Source organism: Branchiostoma floridae, chromosome 2 (genome assembly GCF_000003815.2).
Source record: "Branchiostoma floridae strain S238N-H82 chromosome 2, Bfl_VNyyK, whole genome shotgun sequence".
Lineage (NCBI taxonomy): Eukaryota > Metazoa > Chordata > Leptocardii > Amphioxiformes > Branchiostomatidae > Branchiostoma > Branchiostoma floridae.
Genome location: NC_049980.1, coordinates 17471811 through 17490933, shown reverse-complemented (window position 1 = coordinate 17490933; position 19123 = coordinate 17471811). Strand labels below are relative to the sequence as shown.

General features: G+C 39.8%; 1 protein-coding gene across 1 annotated transcript in view; it reads right to left on the bottom strand.

The window, feature by feature from the left end:
• The window catches only part of LOC118410086 (orexin receptor type 2-like), a 34877-nt gene that overhangs the window by 1454 nt on the left and 14300 nt on the right, over nucleotides 1-19123 (bottom strand). Inside the window, exons 2-7 of the mRNA XM_035811571.1 lie at nucleotides 14135-14363; nucleotides 6617-6795; nucleotides 5446-5683; nucleotides 5024-5149; nucleotides 915-1007; nucleotides 225-477 (exon numbers count right to left, since the gene is read on the bottom strand). Of these exons, the coding sequence (XP_035667464.1) occupies nucleotides 225-477; nucleotides 915-1007; nucleotides 5024-5149; nucleotides 5446-5683; nucleotides 6617-6795; nucleotides 14135-14297 (1052 nt within the window). The 5' untranslated portion in view covers nucleotides 14298-14363. The remainder of the gene's footprint in view (nucleotides 1-224; nucleotides 478-914; nucleotides 1008-5023; nucleotides 5150-5445; nucleotides 5684-6616; nucleotides 6796-14134; nucleotides 14364-19123) is intronic.

Below are 19123 nucleotides of genomic sequence, written 5' to 3'. Positions count from 1 at the left end.
AGTAGGTGCAGGTCATATAAGGGCAAATAGGGCAAATAAGATACATTAACTATCTCTTTGATCTACTTGTGTATGAACGACCTTACTCACAAACCACATGTATATGAATGCTGTGATAAGAGTTTTTGCAAATTTTTGCTCCCGCTCTATATTTGCAATATTCTTGATATAGCAATGTTTATCATAATCAGGAAGTTAAAAAGAAGCACATTTAAAGAAGGTACCTTTTCATGAAGTTCATGACCATAGATGGCGCCCAGCAGACCGCAAAGATGATAACCACGGCAATCAACATCCGGGCAACCTTTCTTCGAGCGAAGATGGTCTCTCCTGACCTTTGACCGATGGTGTCCTTGGAGGGGCTCGCACTGCGAGGCTGTTCCTCAGCTGGGGACACCGTTTGTGATCGCGGACTGGGAGGGCACTCGTCTGCGGGGGACACGGTGTAGGGTCGGAAGTCGGTGCTGAAGTCCGCACCTTTAGATAGGAGCAAAGTGAATTTTGCACTCACAAACAACCAACTTCACTGATTTGTCACGTTTTGCAATGTCTCAACGAAGTTTGCGTTGGCATGTCTCGATTTTAGTAAATATAACACCTAACTGCCTAACTTAATTGCCACAAGTACAAAGTACATAATTGCCACAAGTACAAAGTGATATGAGTAAACGTCGTCCGATGATCGATGAAAGGGAGGCTGCTAAACTATACACTGGACAACAGGGCACAATTTCTTTGTTTCACTTTATATACATGCGATGTTTGAGCTGTAAAGATGTTTCAATTTTCCATATTGAAATCATGTCTCAGGGAGAAATGCAACTGAAAGATCCATTGAATGTTGTAGACTACATTGCGCACTGTGCAACATGAACATGTATTTGACGATGATGATGATGATGATAATGACTCACTGTTTTTCAGTCGTAGGCTTCGTCGAAACTGTCCCACGAGACTGCCACGCCGCTTCCCGACGTCATTTCCGGTCACCTTCAGGGCAACTGTCACTAGACACAAAGACAGGAGCTTTTTAAGTAAAGTTGGCAAAAGCACTTGGAGCGTGCGTAACAAGCTTTTATTTATTTGAACTTCACCATATGTGTTTACAAAATGGTAGGGAGGCAAAAACAGGTACTTTGTAACCTTTACTAGTTGCCTCCCGTGCAACTAAATTATACAATAATAGAAAAATAATCATAATGATAACAAATAATAACAATTGTACAATCAAATAATAATGATTGTGTCAACGACAATAAAAGCAAATATACAATAATAACAAATATAAAGAAATAAATCATAGAAATAATGGTAAGATGAAATATGAAATATCTAGAAAGGTGTACAACTGGGACACTGACAGTGGGTGACCCAAGTACATACGTCGTTGGAGTTAAATCTGTCGTTGGTAAGAGAGAGATAGTGAACTAGGATTGCTTTCTTAAAGGTATTAATTGTAACAACTGGGGAAAGTTTTAGAGTTCTAATGTTGAGGGGTAAAGCGTTCCAGATGTGGACGATTCTTTGGAAGAAATAGTTTTTAAACGTAGTGGTGAGACATTTTTGGGGCTGGAGCTTGGCTTGTGAGTTGGATCTTAGGGATGTGAGTGGAAAACTTATATATTGATGAATGTCAATACCGTATTGTCCCAAGAAACATTTAAATAGGAAGGATAAGTCTAATAATTCTCTGCGGTAAGATAGAGGTAAGAGTTGGCAGTAGATCAATCTATCCCTGTAATCAGTTGTATGGTTGTTGAGAATGTATTTTGTAGCACGTCTCTGGACTTTTTCAAGGGAAGTAATTAAGTTATGAGTGTGGGGGGACCAGATTAACGAGCAATATTCGAGTTTGGGCCTAACTAGTGTAATATATAGGATTTTCTTAACATTTGCAGGGGCATGGTAACCAACAGATCTCTTAATAAAGCCGAGGGTCGAGTTGGCACTAGCTGTGATGTTTTTTATATGACTCTTAAAAGATAGGCAGTTGGACATAGTTACACCTAGGTCATTAAATTCCGTAACTGATGAGAGCACTTGTCCCTCAATTTCGTAGTCATAGAGCACTGGTGTTTTAGACCTACAGATAGTGAGCACGTTACATTTAGAGGTATTAAATTTCATCATCCATGTGACACTCCATTCGACCATGTTGTCAATATCATGCTGAAGGGAAATACAATCAGCTGGTGATGAAATTTGCTTGTAACATTTTGAGTCATCAGCATAAAGGGCCATGGGACATTCTATAGTAGAGGGCAGGTCATTAATATAAAGTAAAAAAAGTAGAGGTCCCAAAATGGAACCTTGTGGGACTCCGGATATTACAGGAAGCCAGTCTGAAGAAACTCCTTCAATGACTACTCGTTGTCTTCTATTAGACAGATAATCAGAGAACCAATTTAGGAGATTCGAGTGGAATCCAAATGTCTTAAGTTTGTGTACAAGAAGGTGATGTGGAATGCTGTCAAAAGCTTTGGAAAAGTCGAGGTAAATTATATCTATCTGGCCACTGTGATCCAAAGTTGTCCCGACGGTTTGAAAGGTTTCCAATAGTTGGGTAGTAGTAGATTTTCCTTTAATAAAGCCATGTTGTAGTGGGTGAATTTGGTCTTGAAGGTGAGGGAAAATACGGTTAAAAATGCAACGTTCCATAACCTTACTTACTACACTGAGTAAGGAAATGGGTCGATAGTTTTCAACAGAGTCTTTACTGCCTTTCTTAAAGACGGGACAGACGTTGGCTTCTTTCCATTTAGCTGGAACTATGCCCGATTGAATACTTTTGTTGAAGATGGCAGTAAGTTGAGGAGCTAATACGTGTGCACCCTCGCGTAGGATCACTGGGGATATAGAGTCAGGGCCAATAGCTTTTGTACAATCTAAGGTAAGCAAGACATCTAGAACTTCCTTGATTGTAAAGTCAATGTTGCCGAGGAAGGGATGTCTCCAAGCACTGATCTCAGGGAGAGGCTGATTTACTACAGGGGTAGTAAAAACAGAGAAGAAGAACTTGTTAAACAGATTTGCTTTATCAGTAGGTGTCGTTCCTTGATAATGTTTGTATTTCAGAATTTGTGGCAAGCAATGTGATTTTGTTTTATTTTTAAAGAAAGTCCAAAATTTCTTAGGATTATTATTGACCAAGGATCCCAAGTTCTCAAGAAACAGTTTGTACTTGTAATGAATAAGTTTTTGTAGACCATTTCTAAGTTTCCGGAACTTATGCCAGTGGGCTGGGCGATCAGTTTTCTTTGCCCTTCGCCATGCAGTCAACTTCTTATTTCTAAGATGGTAGACATCACCATCACACCATGGCATGGAATAAGAATTTTTTATTTTAGCTTTTGGTACATGGTTTTCAACCAAGCCACACAAACATTGTAACCACGTATCCCAACAGTCATCAATGCTATCAGATTCTACAAAGCCTTGAGAACCGAGAGTGTCTCTGAGACTTTGTCGTAGGTTATCAAAGTTGCATTTTTTTATACTGGTAGACATGTCTTTTCATGTTTGATTGACGGAATACCGTACGAAAATTCAGGTCAAACTGTAGAATAGTGTGATCAGTAGGAAAATCAGATGATACTTTTTCAACTTTGGAACATTTTTCAGGAACGTTAGTCAGAATCACATCCAAAAGATGGTTATGACTGTTAGAAGTAACATTATTAACCTGTGTTAGTGAGAAATCATTCAAAACATCACAAAACTGGTTTTCTGTAGTAGAATTGCCTATCAAACTACACCAATCGATATTAGGGAGATTCAAATCACCTAATAAGACCACCTTGTTGTATTCTTGGTCGGCCAAACGCAATGTATATTGGAGGTTATTAGTAAATGCCAGTAAGTCCCCATTAGGGGGTCTATAAAACAAGATGATACCGATTTTCCCCTGTTTTTCTGTCAGCATTTCGCAGACCAAGATTTCGTCAACAGGTTCAATATCAGACCTCCTTCTTGACAGAATATTGCCATTGACAGCTAAGAGAATGCCCCCGCCGATTTTGCCGGGAATGACAGTACAACGATCTTTGCGATAAAGCAAGTAGCGCTTGGGAAGCAATTCGTCGTCTTTGATACTTGGGGTTAGCCAAGTTTCAGTTACTGCCACTAAAGAAGGCTGATTTGATTCAACAAGGTTTTGGAACAGCACTAATTTATTTCGCCGACTGTTAACAGATTTGATACTACGACCATTCATGTATAAAACTTTGATTTGGCTTGCGCTATCTACTTTATGCAATTCCTTACGATCTTTGCTATTGTCATCCCTATGTAGCGGGGGCGCTGCAGAAGAGCTAACCGATCTCAGAGTTCTACTACTAAGAGAAATGTTCCCAATTGACAGTCTTTCATCAGTCTTTCCATGTGTACTACGTGTATGTTGTATGAGTCACACTTTCCGCAGGCGACGAACCTTCTGTTAACTGTATTCACTTTGTTTGGTGTTAGGTAAGCTTGATGGATGGTTACGTAGCCTAATCTTAATTACAAATCAGCCCAAGGCTAAATAAATTTGTTCAGGGCTAATCAACGTCAGTAGACAGCTTGACGCCTCTTTAAGTGTTGATTTGATGGATGTCACGCCTGAAGTTGTATTTTCATGCTTATACTTAGTTCTTATGCTTCGCTTCAGTTAATTGTTTATATAACCCAAGATGCTTCAATAATGTGAAAGCATGATGAATTTGTATTTAGTCTGTAGTAATGCGTGAGCTTGTCAAAGAAAGTGGTCAAAGCTGTGTAATCTTTAATCAGAAGTATAGGCCGCTTGTTTTACATGCTTTGTAGGTCTTTCTGTCTCTTTCGTCTCCTCGCCTGGGAAGTTAAGACTTACAGAATGTCACCAAAACACGACTTAAACAAAAGGGGCTCTACATCTGTTTGGCGATTTAAAGCTACGATGGTCTTTTGCTTATGTTTCTGGAGCCTTTTCACCCTTCACCTGTGCATTCGCATGTTGGACGTGTACACGCTTATTGCTACAGGAACACAGTTCACGCAGACTCACGCGAGATTTGGTTGCTCCAGAGCTTCCAGACGATCATAGTGTACGCGATGGAGATAACGCAGAGCGGGACGATGTAGATCAGTCCGAGGATGGCCGAGTGGTAGATCTGACCGTAGAACGTGTTCTCTAAAAGACAACGACACAATATTGCCATGGATCACAGACACTCATGATCAGACCAACACAATATACTGCAAGAAAACGTAGCAAATTTTAACGGAAAGAGTAGTTGGAGGGGAATATCTTCTGTACATATTCATATTTACTCCGATGTCGAAACTCATTGTTTACAGTTTCTAGTAATATGTTAGTTAGAGACGATACACATTTTCTACAACGGTAGCAAAACCAGTTGTACTTTTAAAAATGAACATATTTCCTTTGATAAATGATCTATACTATCTACAAATGACTTTAACAACCTGGCCAGTGTTCGTCACACATAACAAAGAGGTTGGTGATATGACTTTCAAAGGTGTGGCTTGTTTTGGAGACGAGAAGTAGGGGGATCGTGACCAGGAATGACGTCACCCATATGCAGATGATGATGTTCCGTGCGCGCGCTGGGGTGCTCTTGAACTTCAGGGGATGAACGATGGCGTACCAACGTTCAACTGCGACTGCGCACAGGGTCAGGACGGAGACTGATACAGACACCATCTAAGAGGGGTCAGACAGATCAACGGGTCATTCCGGTATACTAAGTTTGAGTCCCTAATTACTCTTCAGATAAAAGTATGTTATTATGATTATAGTATACACTGCAGGTGTACCTATGCAAGGAGGCACATGCTGCATCATGTTTCCTATGATCATAAACGACAGAACCTCTGAAATCAGCTAGCAGTCTTTGAGCGACATTAGAGATTTAGCGACATGGACGGCATTCCCCATATGAAATTGCGATAAAGATAATTACAATGACAGCTACCATGCCTCCGTGCACACTCCGTGACAAATAACTGCGACGAACCGGAAAATTTTAATACTTAGCAATTTGGCAGATCCGTGATAATTGCGCCGCCACTGTGAAATACCGATATTAGATGATAGATGAAACAGGGAACGTTAATCACCCTGCGGTGTTGGGTTTACATGAGGTGGTTAAGTTTTCATATGAACGTTTCTTATGCCTCATGTTAAATCAGCATCTGTCGCTTTATGGTGGTAACCTTCAGAGCGGATTCTCCAGACACAGTCGGCAACTCCGGTTGACCTATAGAATTTCTAACCACTGGGATATACCCGGAGGTTCGGAACGCTTCCCAGAGCTATTGACATTACCCATAGTTAAATTGACTACCGATGGTTTGAATACTTTCTCCAACGCCCCCTTGAGGATATCCCATTCAGAATTTTCTGAGACTGCCTGTGATTTTTTCTGTATCATATGACCAGTTCTCTAGTCACATAAAGTCTGTACTTTAAATTCATTCGTCACAGCACACTTAATTCCTTATAACACACCACAATCTGTGTTTAAACCACCATCTTAACGGGAGACTACAGGAGAGACCTGATTACGAAAGGACATTTTCGAAAACATGAAAAAGGTTCTCACTAAAGCAAGACGATCAAGTCCCATGCACTTACCTGCATGTATGAGAACACCTTACACATAGTCTCGCCGAAGAACCATGTCTCCATGATGTCCACCACCAGAGTGGGCGGCAGACAGATGATGGTGACCAGCAGGTCCCCTGCAGACAGGTTCGCGATGAAATAGTTCGTCACCGTCCGCATGTGGCTGTTTCTGGCCACAACCACACAAACTATGTGCAGGAAAAATAAGTAACATGATTTCTCTTTCGCATTGCGATACATATTGTAAATGGACAAACATAATTCAACAACACTCCTACTAGTTTTGTCCATTGGCTTACATATACGCATTATCACTTTATGTACAAACATACTAAACATGTTGTTTTTCTTTTATTCCCCAAGCTAAAGATAGGAGTCAATACACAAACAATCATACAGTAGGTCACTGGATCCTTCTGTTCCGAAAAAAGTCTCTTTTCATACATGTTTGTCCTACCAGGTAAAAGGAATCAAATGTGGCAGGTCCATAAATTGTTTAGAGCACTAAAGATACCGTTGATAATTCATTAATGTTAAACGTAAGCAATATGCTGATGTCGTCAGAAATAAATGAAACTCAATTGGTGCATCAAAGTGGATAGTTTGTACATATCCAATTTCTTATCTTAGCAAATGAAGCTTTGCTAGTACATGTATGTACAAGTATTTTCTTACCAGTTATGCAAATGAGTGCAATGTTCAAACGAGGTCCTCATTTGCATGTGTTACATCAGTTGATAATCTTATCTGCCCATATAAGATTATATATAAACATCATGTAACACTTGTTTGTCAAAGGATAGTCCTATGTAAGCACAGAGAGGTTTTCTTGTATTTTCTTATCAATTGTGCAAATAAGGGCCTGATTTGCTTACTTTATGTTTGACGACATTCAATTTCAATCAACTTCCAAATGCTGTAGATATAAAAATTTCGTCATTTACCACTATGGAACTATAGCGTTTTCTCATTGATTGTGTAACATGATATATTTGTCCTCGAATATGGGTCGTGCAGTACATAACATTACGATCTTCCTATTTGTTTATGCTCATTATTGCCTAATTTGCATATACATCTCATTATGTTAATGATCAACTAACGGCATCTACCTGCCCAAAACAACGATAATCGTCAACACTGCTTGAGTTATCCTCCCCCAATGATTCCAACAAAAAGACCCATTGTCGTTACAAATAAGCCTTACACAAACAAGCATCTCCCAAGAGCTATCCGCCACTCAAAAATCACGACCGTCGCAAATATTTGAAGTTCTGCTGCATTACTTTAGGAAGCATCAGGAGGCCCATCATCCAACTTGACCTTCGTTTTTCAGACCCCTATCCACCTGCCAAATATCATTAAAAGCCGTGCAGACCGTTTTCTCGAGTAATGCTGTCCACATACGACATGAACATGAACATATTATACAAGTTCTAATGCAGAACAATGGAAAGCAGTCAGGACACCCATTCTCAAACTTGACCTATGTCTTGCCTACGACAACATCCATACGACAAAACTGAAAACATAACCATCTTAGCGAAAATGAAATAATGTTCTTATTGCTTAAGATCCAAACTGTCGATAATTCCTCTTTGATTTTAAACGTAACTAATTGCGTCTTTTATGTTTTCAGTTTATGGTGGTGTCGTCAGAAATACGTGCAACGGTAATGTTTCATAGCGCGGATAGTTTGGACCATCAACATATGTCCTGTTATGTGTTAGTGCCATTAACAAAAAATGTTTTTAAACCGTCTCTATCGCTTTAGATATCTAAACTAAAACATATATTTGGTAAATATGACGTTGACAATAAAGCCCCTGTTATATGAGACGGGGATCGCCCTGCGACCTCGCTGCGACCTAAATTGACTGCGTGATAGAATTTTCATAGATAGAATTTTCGAAAGGTCAAAGTATGCCGGTGCCCCAAGTGCAGTGAGATGCCACCTTAACCACTGAAGACCATTTAGTTACGTTACCTTACAGCAGCACACAGTTACTAGAACAGTATATTACAGTTGGGAATATGTGATACCACCATAGCCAACTATCGCAGAATGTGGCACGGTATGCGTAAAATTATTACCGCAAACTGAGTACATGGGGGCATTTTATTGTTTTCGAAGAACATCACCGGGTTATGAGTAATTTTACACCTTTCATGCGTCAGAAGAAGCTGTGGGGAACAGTAAAACTGCGACGATTGCTTCCCGGCAGTTTCCGGGAGTCATTCCGTACATTACGATTCTGTACAATACGTGTGAGATATTTATCGACCGGTTTCTTGAAGAGCACCAAGTAATTAGTGCACTTATGGGAAAGTTACGATTCCGACTACGTTCCTCGACCTGAGCGCGTAGCGTTCCTTCAAGGTGACTGGCAAGGTGGGTGGAAAATGTGGGAGGTCCACCGGTGTTGTAATTCTGTCTCACCTTTGCTTGCGTGGCGGGAGGTGGGGATTTAATGTCAGATTCCTAAAGAAACTTGCGTCAAGTTTGCGTTACTGCGGGGTCCGTTCACTGCGTCACTGTTTTGTTATTTTCTCCGATTTTTTATAATTTAGATATTGCTTAATGCGTAAAATATGAAGACGACAAAATACACAAAAAGTAAGAAAATTCGTTCTTTATCTCTAAAATTAGTTGAGTAACTCTCGAACCCTGCAGTGACGCAATCGTGACGCAAGTGCAGTGAGAGTGCACCTTTAGATAAATTCTCAATTGCCCCCTGCATTGCAATAGCGACTCCCGGCCCGTCCGCCTTAAGCTGGGCATCTCCAGCGGGAACCCCAGTCTCCACGCGTGGCCATGCAACTGACTGTGCCAGTGTGGAACCCAGTGACAGCCATGTTCTTAAAAGTTTTACTTTCAATACCTTATAAACAGTCATGAGAGAGAACTTTCTTGGCAGGCTGTGCTTCATTTACTACTCCCAGCCGATTTGAATATTGTACACGCTACAGTCTTTTTGACAAGAGTAATTATTATTTCAATTATCTCTCTACTGTAACGTCGAACCGCCTAGCTAGAAATAAAGCAACGGAACGTTTTCCGCTTTTTGACAAGACAAACCACAACGAACATATTATTTTGCATTCTTTCTGATGGTATGAATGGAAGAATAGATAAATAAATGAAATGTCATTGAAGGATTTGACCTACCTTTGACTCGTAGAACCGGTACAAATGTAGCTGGTTTGCATCAAAATTTGTTTAAATATTATTTAATGATTCAATGAAACAGCAAGAATGTAACACAATTGTGTCTCAGTTGCACTTAAGACGCCACTAGCGTAATTGGATGATGTTTTATTCAACCGCTGTCGCCGACTTGCCTGATTGAGGCCTTGACTACACGTCCGCAGGAGAGTCTGTCTGTTGGGAAGACTTTGCTCCAAGTGAGCGGAAATCCAATTGATGATGTACAAAAACGACACTGACAAGCGAAATTGAGTTGCGTACCAGGCAGAGGTGTTTTATTGGTCCGTATTTTCCTACCTATTAAAAACACTGAAGACCCCTAACCAGGCTGGCCTAGTATACGTGTCATCTATTTCCAACAGCATGTAAATGCAAGACAAGGAGAGCTATGAGGAGATATAGTCATGCACACACAAGCTGATTCGTCAGTGAGTATTTCTTTAGTATAATTAGGTCAGAATCTAACGCACACGCACATCACCTAAATGTGACGTGAACATTTAGGTCAGTTATCTCGATCAGTTATCCCATGGTAAATTCCCACGCGTTTGATGGGGGCTATTCATCAACCCGGAAAAGTTTTTAGGTGACGTCACATTAAACTTCATTTTGAATATACTGGCTTATTTCAAACCTCTGTCCATGAGATGAAATAATCGCCATGAAAAAGATCAGTGAACTTTAGTCATTTTATGAAGACATTTCTGTTGTTTGTCCTTCAAGAAATGCAAAGGTCACCACCAAGCGCGTCGGGAAGAACAGAATCCCAACCGTTGAACCCAATTACAGCCGGTGGGTGGCAGAGGGCACGTCCCCCACACAACCCCGTGAAACCTCAGCTCGTTAGAGGGATCCGGAATTCTCTTTGATGTCATACACTGTGGAAGGAATCTGTCCGATATGTGACTTGAATTATTATTCATCCTCAGGGGGAAGTTAACGTTTGCCGAGTGCTTTGCAAAACGTCGATTATCTTCTGCGCATTTTAGTTTGGTTTTCGCTACTCAAAATATCAACAAGTAACTATCTAAATGTTGTTTTCTATCTATGTGTCACTATTATCATGCAGTCTCTGTGGGATGCTTTGGCAAGTTTTTGTTGGTCATTAGAGGTTAGAAGAACAGTACATGCCATGCACGCACTTCTGCTTGATTGAGAGCATACTGATATCAGACAGCGTCTTCCCCTGTCAGCTGAAGTAATAACCCAATGCTCCGTTGCTAATCATACACATGCCCAAAAGAATAATTGGGACTAGCGGCTATTCAGATAGTTCCTACCGGGTAGTAAACTTAATAATGTGTTCAGTACGTCTCCACTCTAAACCCGTCCCTTTGTGAATCGTCGCAAGACCTGTCCTTTCTCAAAAGCTGATGACATTACAACGATGTGCCTTGAATGTTTAAGGCAATGCGCTACTGTAGATTGCCGGGGAGAAAATAAACCAAATTTCCTTATCAACACGTGTTCACCTTGATATAGCAGCCAAGACTATCGTCATGAGAGTGAGGAAAGTAATCGCTTCTTTTGGTCCCGCAAATTGTTCGTTGGTGACAAACCTTTCTGAGTGAAATATTGCTTCAGATAAGCACCGATTCTGCGAATAGGCTTTACAGCCCACCTACCAAGGGTGTAGGAATGCTAACACAGTCTGACAGATTCCTGAAGATCACAGGAAGCTTTGAAATCCGAATCTCTGTCCTCCCTCAAGTCGAACAGTTAATGAAGCAGGCGATGCGTTAGTGATTTATACAAGGAGTCTCACAATTATAAGCCAATCATTTCCGCCAAGGGTACTCTTATTAAAGACAGGAAATCTGGGCGTGTGTGCAGATATGGAACATATTAGAGGGCTTGGAATCTAAACAGGGTGGTGCAATAAAGGCACTGACTCGTGTCTCGGATTGGAGTCGTGACCAAGTCGTACTGAAATATGATAATCTCATTCCCGATAGCTACTTTATGTGAGGCATAAATCGATCTGAATCAGCAATGAATCACAAAGCAGTGGCGCTGTTCGCCACAGATTGAGACTGCATACATGTAGAACGTAAAGGAAGCCTTTTTTGGCCATGATTTAATTGATTGATTTTTTATTTGCACATATAAAAACAAAATACATATAGTAAAGATAAATGATACATAAAAATCGTGCGGGAGCGAGGGAGAAGCCAAAAACGGCTAATAGGAACCCCCTCCTAGCAACTGCTGAACACAATTCGAATGAAATAATTGAAAAGGGAAACAAATTATATCAAAACATAAATGAGTAACAACAATTAGATGATTAACAATACGGCAAATTGGAAAAATGATTACAATTCATAAATGAGTAACAACAATTTGATGATAAGGCAAAGTAGCAAGTACGTAACATGAATGAAGCTATCTAACAGGGCAATAACTAATCAATAAATAGTACAATAACAAATCATAGATGCATGGCAAAATATTCTAGAAAGAAAACCAAAAAAAACAAGGATATGTAGCAATTTAAGTACCTGAATGAACATATGTTGAATATTGTTAAATGTGTGTCCTTTACTGAGGGGCTGGGGATGAGATAAAGTAGTTTTTGATACTGCGCTTAAAACTTATCATGGACGTAAAACTTTTCAGGTGGAGGGGAAGATTGTTCCAATTTGATACACATTAAGATCTACGCTCATTTGGGCTTGAACGGTTCTTACTGGAGGAATATGTAAATAGCGACTTTGTCGAGTTTCATATTTGTGGAATTGTTAGGAGTTAGAAAGCCTTCAAATGTGTCTGGAAGAGAATTTAAAAAAAATGCATTGTAAAAAGGGTGAGCTGAAGTCTATTTATATCAAAAATCCTAAGCTTCGTAAATAATGGCGCTGAATGGGTGAGGAAATGGGAACCAGTTGTGGTGCGAGCAAATCTTTTCTGGAGAAGTCTTAGGGGCTGCAGTGTAGTTTTGTATGTGGATCCCCAAACAATATCACCATTACCATTAAATATGGATATATCAAGCTATTATATATGGTGGTAATGGTTTTTTGAGAAGGAAGATGTTTAATGGTGTCACAAAAAGGAAAACGGGCCTCCCAAAACGTGTATCACAACGGGTAACGCCTACGTCGTGTCTGCAAAATAACATAGGACTGTAGTTGCTAGACATACTTAACCTGGTAAGTATTTATGAATGCAGATTATTTCATTTCACGCACATAAGCTATCTTTTTCTTCGGGGAAACTTTTCCGGGGAGTATCGGTTAGACACATATGACAAGATATGTCTGTTAAATTTCTTTACAGGAGCTGCTAGTTCACCTGTAGACCCGGTCCTACATGGTGATGACTGGGGAACGGACAATGCTTATGGATTACCCTTTGGAATAACCCGAGATCACCGTCCCTGACGTGTCATGCGCACTACGAAGAAGGCAGAATATTACTTTGAACGTGGGCTTGAACCAACAAGTCCAAGAAGAAGACAAAGAAGCTTTGAAAGAGAAAACATGGATGTCTTCCCACGTATATTGGTTGCATATGAAACGGGATTTACCAAAATTGATATTTTTACACTAAGTAACAAGAAATCGAAAATATTATAATCTCTTGTGAACTTCTTGTCCTGTTCCGAGTCATTTGCGTATTCTTCCCCATTGATAGGCAAATAGGCAAATGATGATGATTTTGATAGTGCAAATTGCGTCCATATATCTATGTGATAAAACGATTATCATCTTTAATCAACTTAAAATGTCCTATTAAATGACAGTTTAAATCAAATATGTAAATGTTGTACTTTTGTGCGTCATTGATAGCTATTGATGTTTTGCCCGTCTTACATTACTTATGTCACATATATCGACTTCCTAAAATGGAAAACACCAGAATTTAAGAATGATGCAAAACTAATCAATTTGCATCTGATTATGTACATTCGACATGAGCTATAATGGAACTTCTTTTGAACTTCTTTTTGTGATTCTCCTTTGGAAAAACACCCAAGTTCTGGCTTGAAATGATGTCAAACATCTCTCAAACCGCATTTTCCTCATAGTTCCCATAATTAAGGCAAAAGACAACAGCAGGAAACTGAAGACAGGAAATGAGATAACCCCTCACACCTTCTGTGACCTTAGACCTGAATATTCTGCCAATGTTCCGTTCAATCTCCAAAAAAATGTAAAATTGTAGTGGAAATTTGTAAAAAAAAAAAAAACAACACAAGAGTGAAAATATACAAGTGAATGGCAATTACATATTTCTGCAATATTGTTTTATAGGAATTCAGGTATGCATCAAAGTACCGATTTACAAAAGACAAAACTTAATAAGAAAAAACTTACCCAAACCGTTGCCCAAAATGGCGAAAATGAAGACCAGGATGTACCCCACGATGAGTGCCCACTCGTAGTGTTTTGGGTAGATGATCTGCCATAGTGCGTCGATCAGATCGTAGTCAGTGGGAAGGACAGTGATGTTCCCCTCCTCCTCCTGGAAGCTATCCATCTTCTCCTACGTCTCCTCAGAGTGGACTTTTTCAACATGCTGCATGGTTAGTGCCCTCCGTCGTCACTACGTAAATCAAAACATGAGTCCACAATGGATCAGATGTTGACGTTGGACAACAGAAAAATGCAATGCAACCAGTACCATGCACGTATCAAGTGATAAAACTACCGTATGATGAAATGCACACGGCATACAACAGGTAGTAGACTTCGATATCTCTATCAGTGGCACTAACGTGTTCAAACACGAGTACCATTGCTGCACTCAGATGAGTGTCCTAAAAATGCAGTGTTCACCCTTTCATCGGCAATGGCAATATGGCGCTAATAAACATTGAAACGGTTTACATGATTGCCATGCCCGTGATTCGCGCTTAAATGATGATTTCCCATCACATGCACAACAACAGTTTCGGTAGGTACATCATACCTCTGCTATACTAGATCGAACGCAGTTGTACGCTCTCAGACGTGATAGCCATACTAATGCTTGCGGTAGTATACATTCCACGTACTCGCTTTCACACCCTAAATCTTTCCGTCTGACACCATATGCTTTGTTATCTCAGAAAAAAACCTCTGCCTCCCACCAATCCAAAGTATATTGAAGGCTTCTTCTTTGTGCAAGAGCTTCATCTCCGTTTCACAGTAACCTGGGTGGGGATACTACTGAGAATTATAGGGTCAGCGGCCGCGAGATAAAGGACATAGTCCAGCTTATACAGCTACAGAACGTGCGCCGAGTTTAAATGAGTTGAGAGAAGTTTCTTACCTGGTCGGAAGCAAAGTGCGTACAGACAATAAGTAATTTATTAGAACATCTTGCTCAAAGCTACATTACGGACATTTTAATACTTTTGCATTTGCTAAGAGCAACGTAGACTTTCTTAGAACATATTGACGAATTTTATCAATATTATAACGTGCTTAATAAACAATAGATACAGACATGTACTTATTGTTAAAAAATTAAAATCAACATAATTTTCGTATCAGTTGAAACGAATAGTGTTACGTGGCAGCACAACAAATTTCATGGTAGTCAATTGATTGACATCGTTCTGTAGACTGAATGCTACATTTGAAATACATGGATGGTAATTTGTTTCAATCAGGATAATTACGTCGTTTCTTTAAAGTGGTACTGATAGTGATTATCTGTCATTGATTCTATCGGTATGAAAATATACCTATCCAAAGTAACTCTCAAAGCCTTTAATCCGTGCATTGCATCATATGAATGATTTGCCTCTAACCGTAGACAGCTAGAGTACTAGTAGATCTTAACCTAAACGAAGTCATCTCTACAACGCTTCTGTATTGTTGGTTTGATTAATCAACATTGATGCTAAGGACAATAAAAGACAAACTGCCTTCTTATGTGACCGTCTTGTAGGGACAACATACTTGTCCAATTATCTGTTGCATCGTATCAGCATCTATTCTGTTTTTCAAAATAAATACGAAATTTATTTTCCAACTAATGGTCTGTATTTGGTACACATATATGTATAGCTAACAAATGGACCAAATTATGGACAGGGCTTTTAGGCGAGAGGAAAATGCTACTGGTAGCTGAGTTAGATGTTCCCTAGAGGATGCTGTCACTGGTCGTAAAAAAAAAAGCCTGTTTGGCAAATAGCTTCAATTTGAGGTATAACATCTTTAAAGGAATTGGGTTTATCCGTCTGGATTTGCCCTCAGTGAGGCATTTTAGTTTGTTATGTTTATGACGAGAAGAACTTTGCTTTTCCCTGTAAAAAGATTTTCCATTTCCTGTGTAACAAATATCAAGCAACTTTCTTAATTAGCCTAACGTCTTAACATTATGGGCCCACCTAGGAACATGTCATATTGCAAGTGGTGTAAAATTTCCGGTACGGTAAGAGTGCATTTCTCACAATGTCTCTAGTGAGAAGTATAATGACGCTTCATTCTTGCCCTGGGGCAAATCTCCAGAGAAAACTCCACGGGATACACAATTATACCAAACAAACCTAAACCCACAAATGTTACAATTTGCTTCGCACGTAGGACACTTTCGGTAATTGAGGTATGGATGGAACGAAGCAAGCATTGCATTCTTAAGGAGTATTTACGTGTTATTCGTATGTATTAATATTGATAGAATTATAAATACAACTTTTGGTAGCAGATAACATGTTAAGTTACTTCGCTACATTCACTTGCTTCAAAGACTTCCAATATCCGTTTGAAATCTCCCCATGATGGACTTCACGTGCATGCAGTCCATCACGTCCTGCGCTGAGGGCTCATCAGGCCAACCCCGCTGTCTCCGGCTGTAAAGGGAACTGTCGATGAGATCCTCCATAACATTCTCCGTGAAACGGCTGTCTGATTGATAATTACCTCCATGAAATGTCATGGAGGTTATATTTTACCCCCCGTTTGTGTGTGTGTCTGTGTGTGTGTAAACAAAATAACTCAAGAACGGTTGGGTGGATTGGTTTCATACTTGGTGTGTTGGTAGTGTGTGATGAAAGCTGGAAATGATTAGATTTTGGGCCCCCTAGCGATTCCCCTTGGTACTGCAGCGCAACTTCCGGTTTTGCTATCTAGGTGTTCTGAACATACTATGGTCACGATATTTGAGTGTTAGATAGCTCTTGTGCTCAGGAAGAAGTGACATAAGTTTGGGCCCCCTAGCGTCTAGTTTTGGGATAGCAGGGGCATTTTTGTCAAAAACTTCTGAAGAGGATAACTCAAGAACGGAACAGCGGATTTTCATGATTTTTGGTATGTAGGTACCTTAGACAATGTTGTACAAGATAAGATACTAATTATGCAAAACAGGAGCACATTTGCATAATTAATGAGAATATTCTATCATAGCAGTTTTTTCAATGTATCTCTTGTTCTAGACATGCTATGGTCTTGACATTTAAGCAGTAGATAGCTTTATGTGTCATGACAAAGTGGAGCAAGCGTTTTTGTTACGACATTCCAAAGAGGATAACTGCAGAAAGGATTGAGGGATTGGCATCATATCAGGCATGCAGGTACCTTGGGCAAAGATGTTCATATATCGGTAATGATATGAATGTTATGCAAATGAGGAATTAATTTGCATAATTAATGAGGAAATTGTATAATTTGATTGTTTTCAATAACTGGACTTCAATAAATGTAACACATGTTAATTATGATGGGTGGATTATAAGCAGATACCAAATATGGTAATGAGGAACTTATTTGCATAATTTATGTAAAATTGCTAAACCGCTTTATAATTAATGATGGGAATTTTATTATTGTGACACGTGTACCTTAGTCAATGGTGAACAATACCATGCATAAATTATGTTAATGTATCAGTCAATTGCATGAAATTTACAAAAGCTCTAAATATTCATGGAGGTATGAGGTCGCCGAACTCTAGTTGTATAGGTGGCAGTTTAAAGGTTTTCCCATTATCGCCCAGTACAGCTGCGAACAAGGATCTAGGCATGATGGATGGAATCTGCTCGAGGGGTCACGGCCTGGTATGACCTTTGTATGTTGTGTCCAGACAAGATGACCCGATCAGAAACTTGTGAAACTTTGGTGGAGATAAGGGTAAACTATTACGTCACCAAACTGCAGCTACCTGTCAGTTTGTAAATGCAAGCTGATGGAATGGCAACAGTCACAATAACCTCTGTAGATCTCAACCCAAGATTTGTCTAGCACCACCACACAAACATGTATAATTTCAAATTTGCGGGAAAGTTCGGGGATTGGCTCACGAAAATGAAACGTTTTCGACCATCCTTAGTTCGTTGAATTTTCTTTTGTATCAATTTCGTGGTAAAAACGTCATAAGATTTTTGTTAAAATGGTAAGCATGCTAATTAATTCTAGATCGACGTGATACAAGCACAAGTACTCAGTACTTAACTATTATTACAAATCACCAACATACATATGCAGGAGGGAACCCTGTATGTCTCTTCAGGTATGGTTTGTTAAATGAAATTGATTAGACAAGAAAACTGAAATCGTGTCTCATGAACCATTTGGTGATGTATTACACTGACTTATCATAAAGGCAGTGTAAAAAATATATAGTGCAGTGTAGGAATGATAGAAAGCAGCCACTCAAGCAACTGGATATTATTTTGGAGACGGTCAGACGTTTCAGATAGCATCCAGTACCTTCCGTCAGTTACACGAGAGATTTGGTAAAACCCGTTATCTCCCTCATAACCTCAATGAAAAGCGGCCTTCAGGCAGATTTGAGCTTCTCATGAATGAATAAAGTTGACACAAACAAATAAACAAACTGTTTTATACCCTAACTATGGATTGAAATGCAAAAGAGCTGGATATGATTTTGGATTGTCTAATAGGAAACAACCGAAAGACAAAGTCAAGCTGAAGTTTATGCAAATTAGTCAATTATCTCCCCACGTTTTGTTGCAGGATGGAAGAGCTAAATTGTGCCGGAAAGTGCCATATGTACGCCCCTTTTTCTGTTGACGGTGGGATTGTACATTTTATGATATGTAGCCTCTCTAACTCGCCCTTCGAACCAGCGGGGTTTGTAGTCTAGGATGTGGATTGGAGGTTGAATGAGCGTCCCTGGATGTGTCGTAACTGGTGGAAAATGCCAGAGAAGTAGCCGTAGCCGTTAGCGCTAGATTTGCAATGTTCCTTGTACCTTTCTTTTAGTGTCCAGTTGGTCTCGCCGATGTATATGTTGCTGCAGTTGGGTTCTTCACATTTGAGTCTGTAGAGAACACTGGCCTTGATACATTTCCGAGGTCGGCCTTTGGATGCACCAGTTTTTGCCGGAGGGCTGAGGAGGTTTGAAGTTTGATGGCA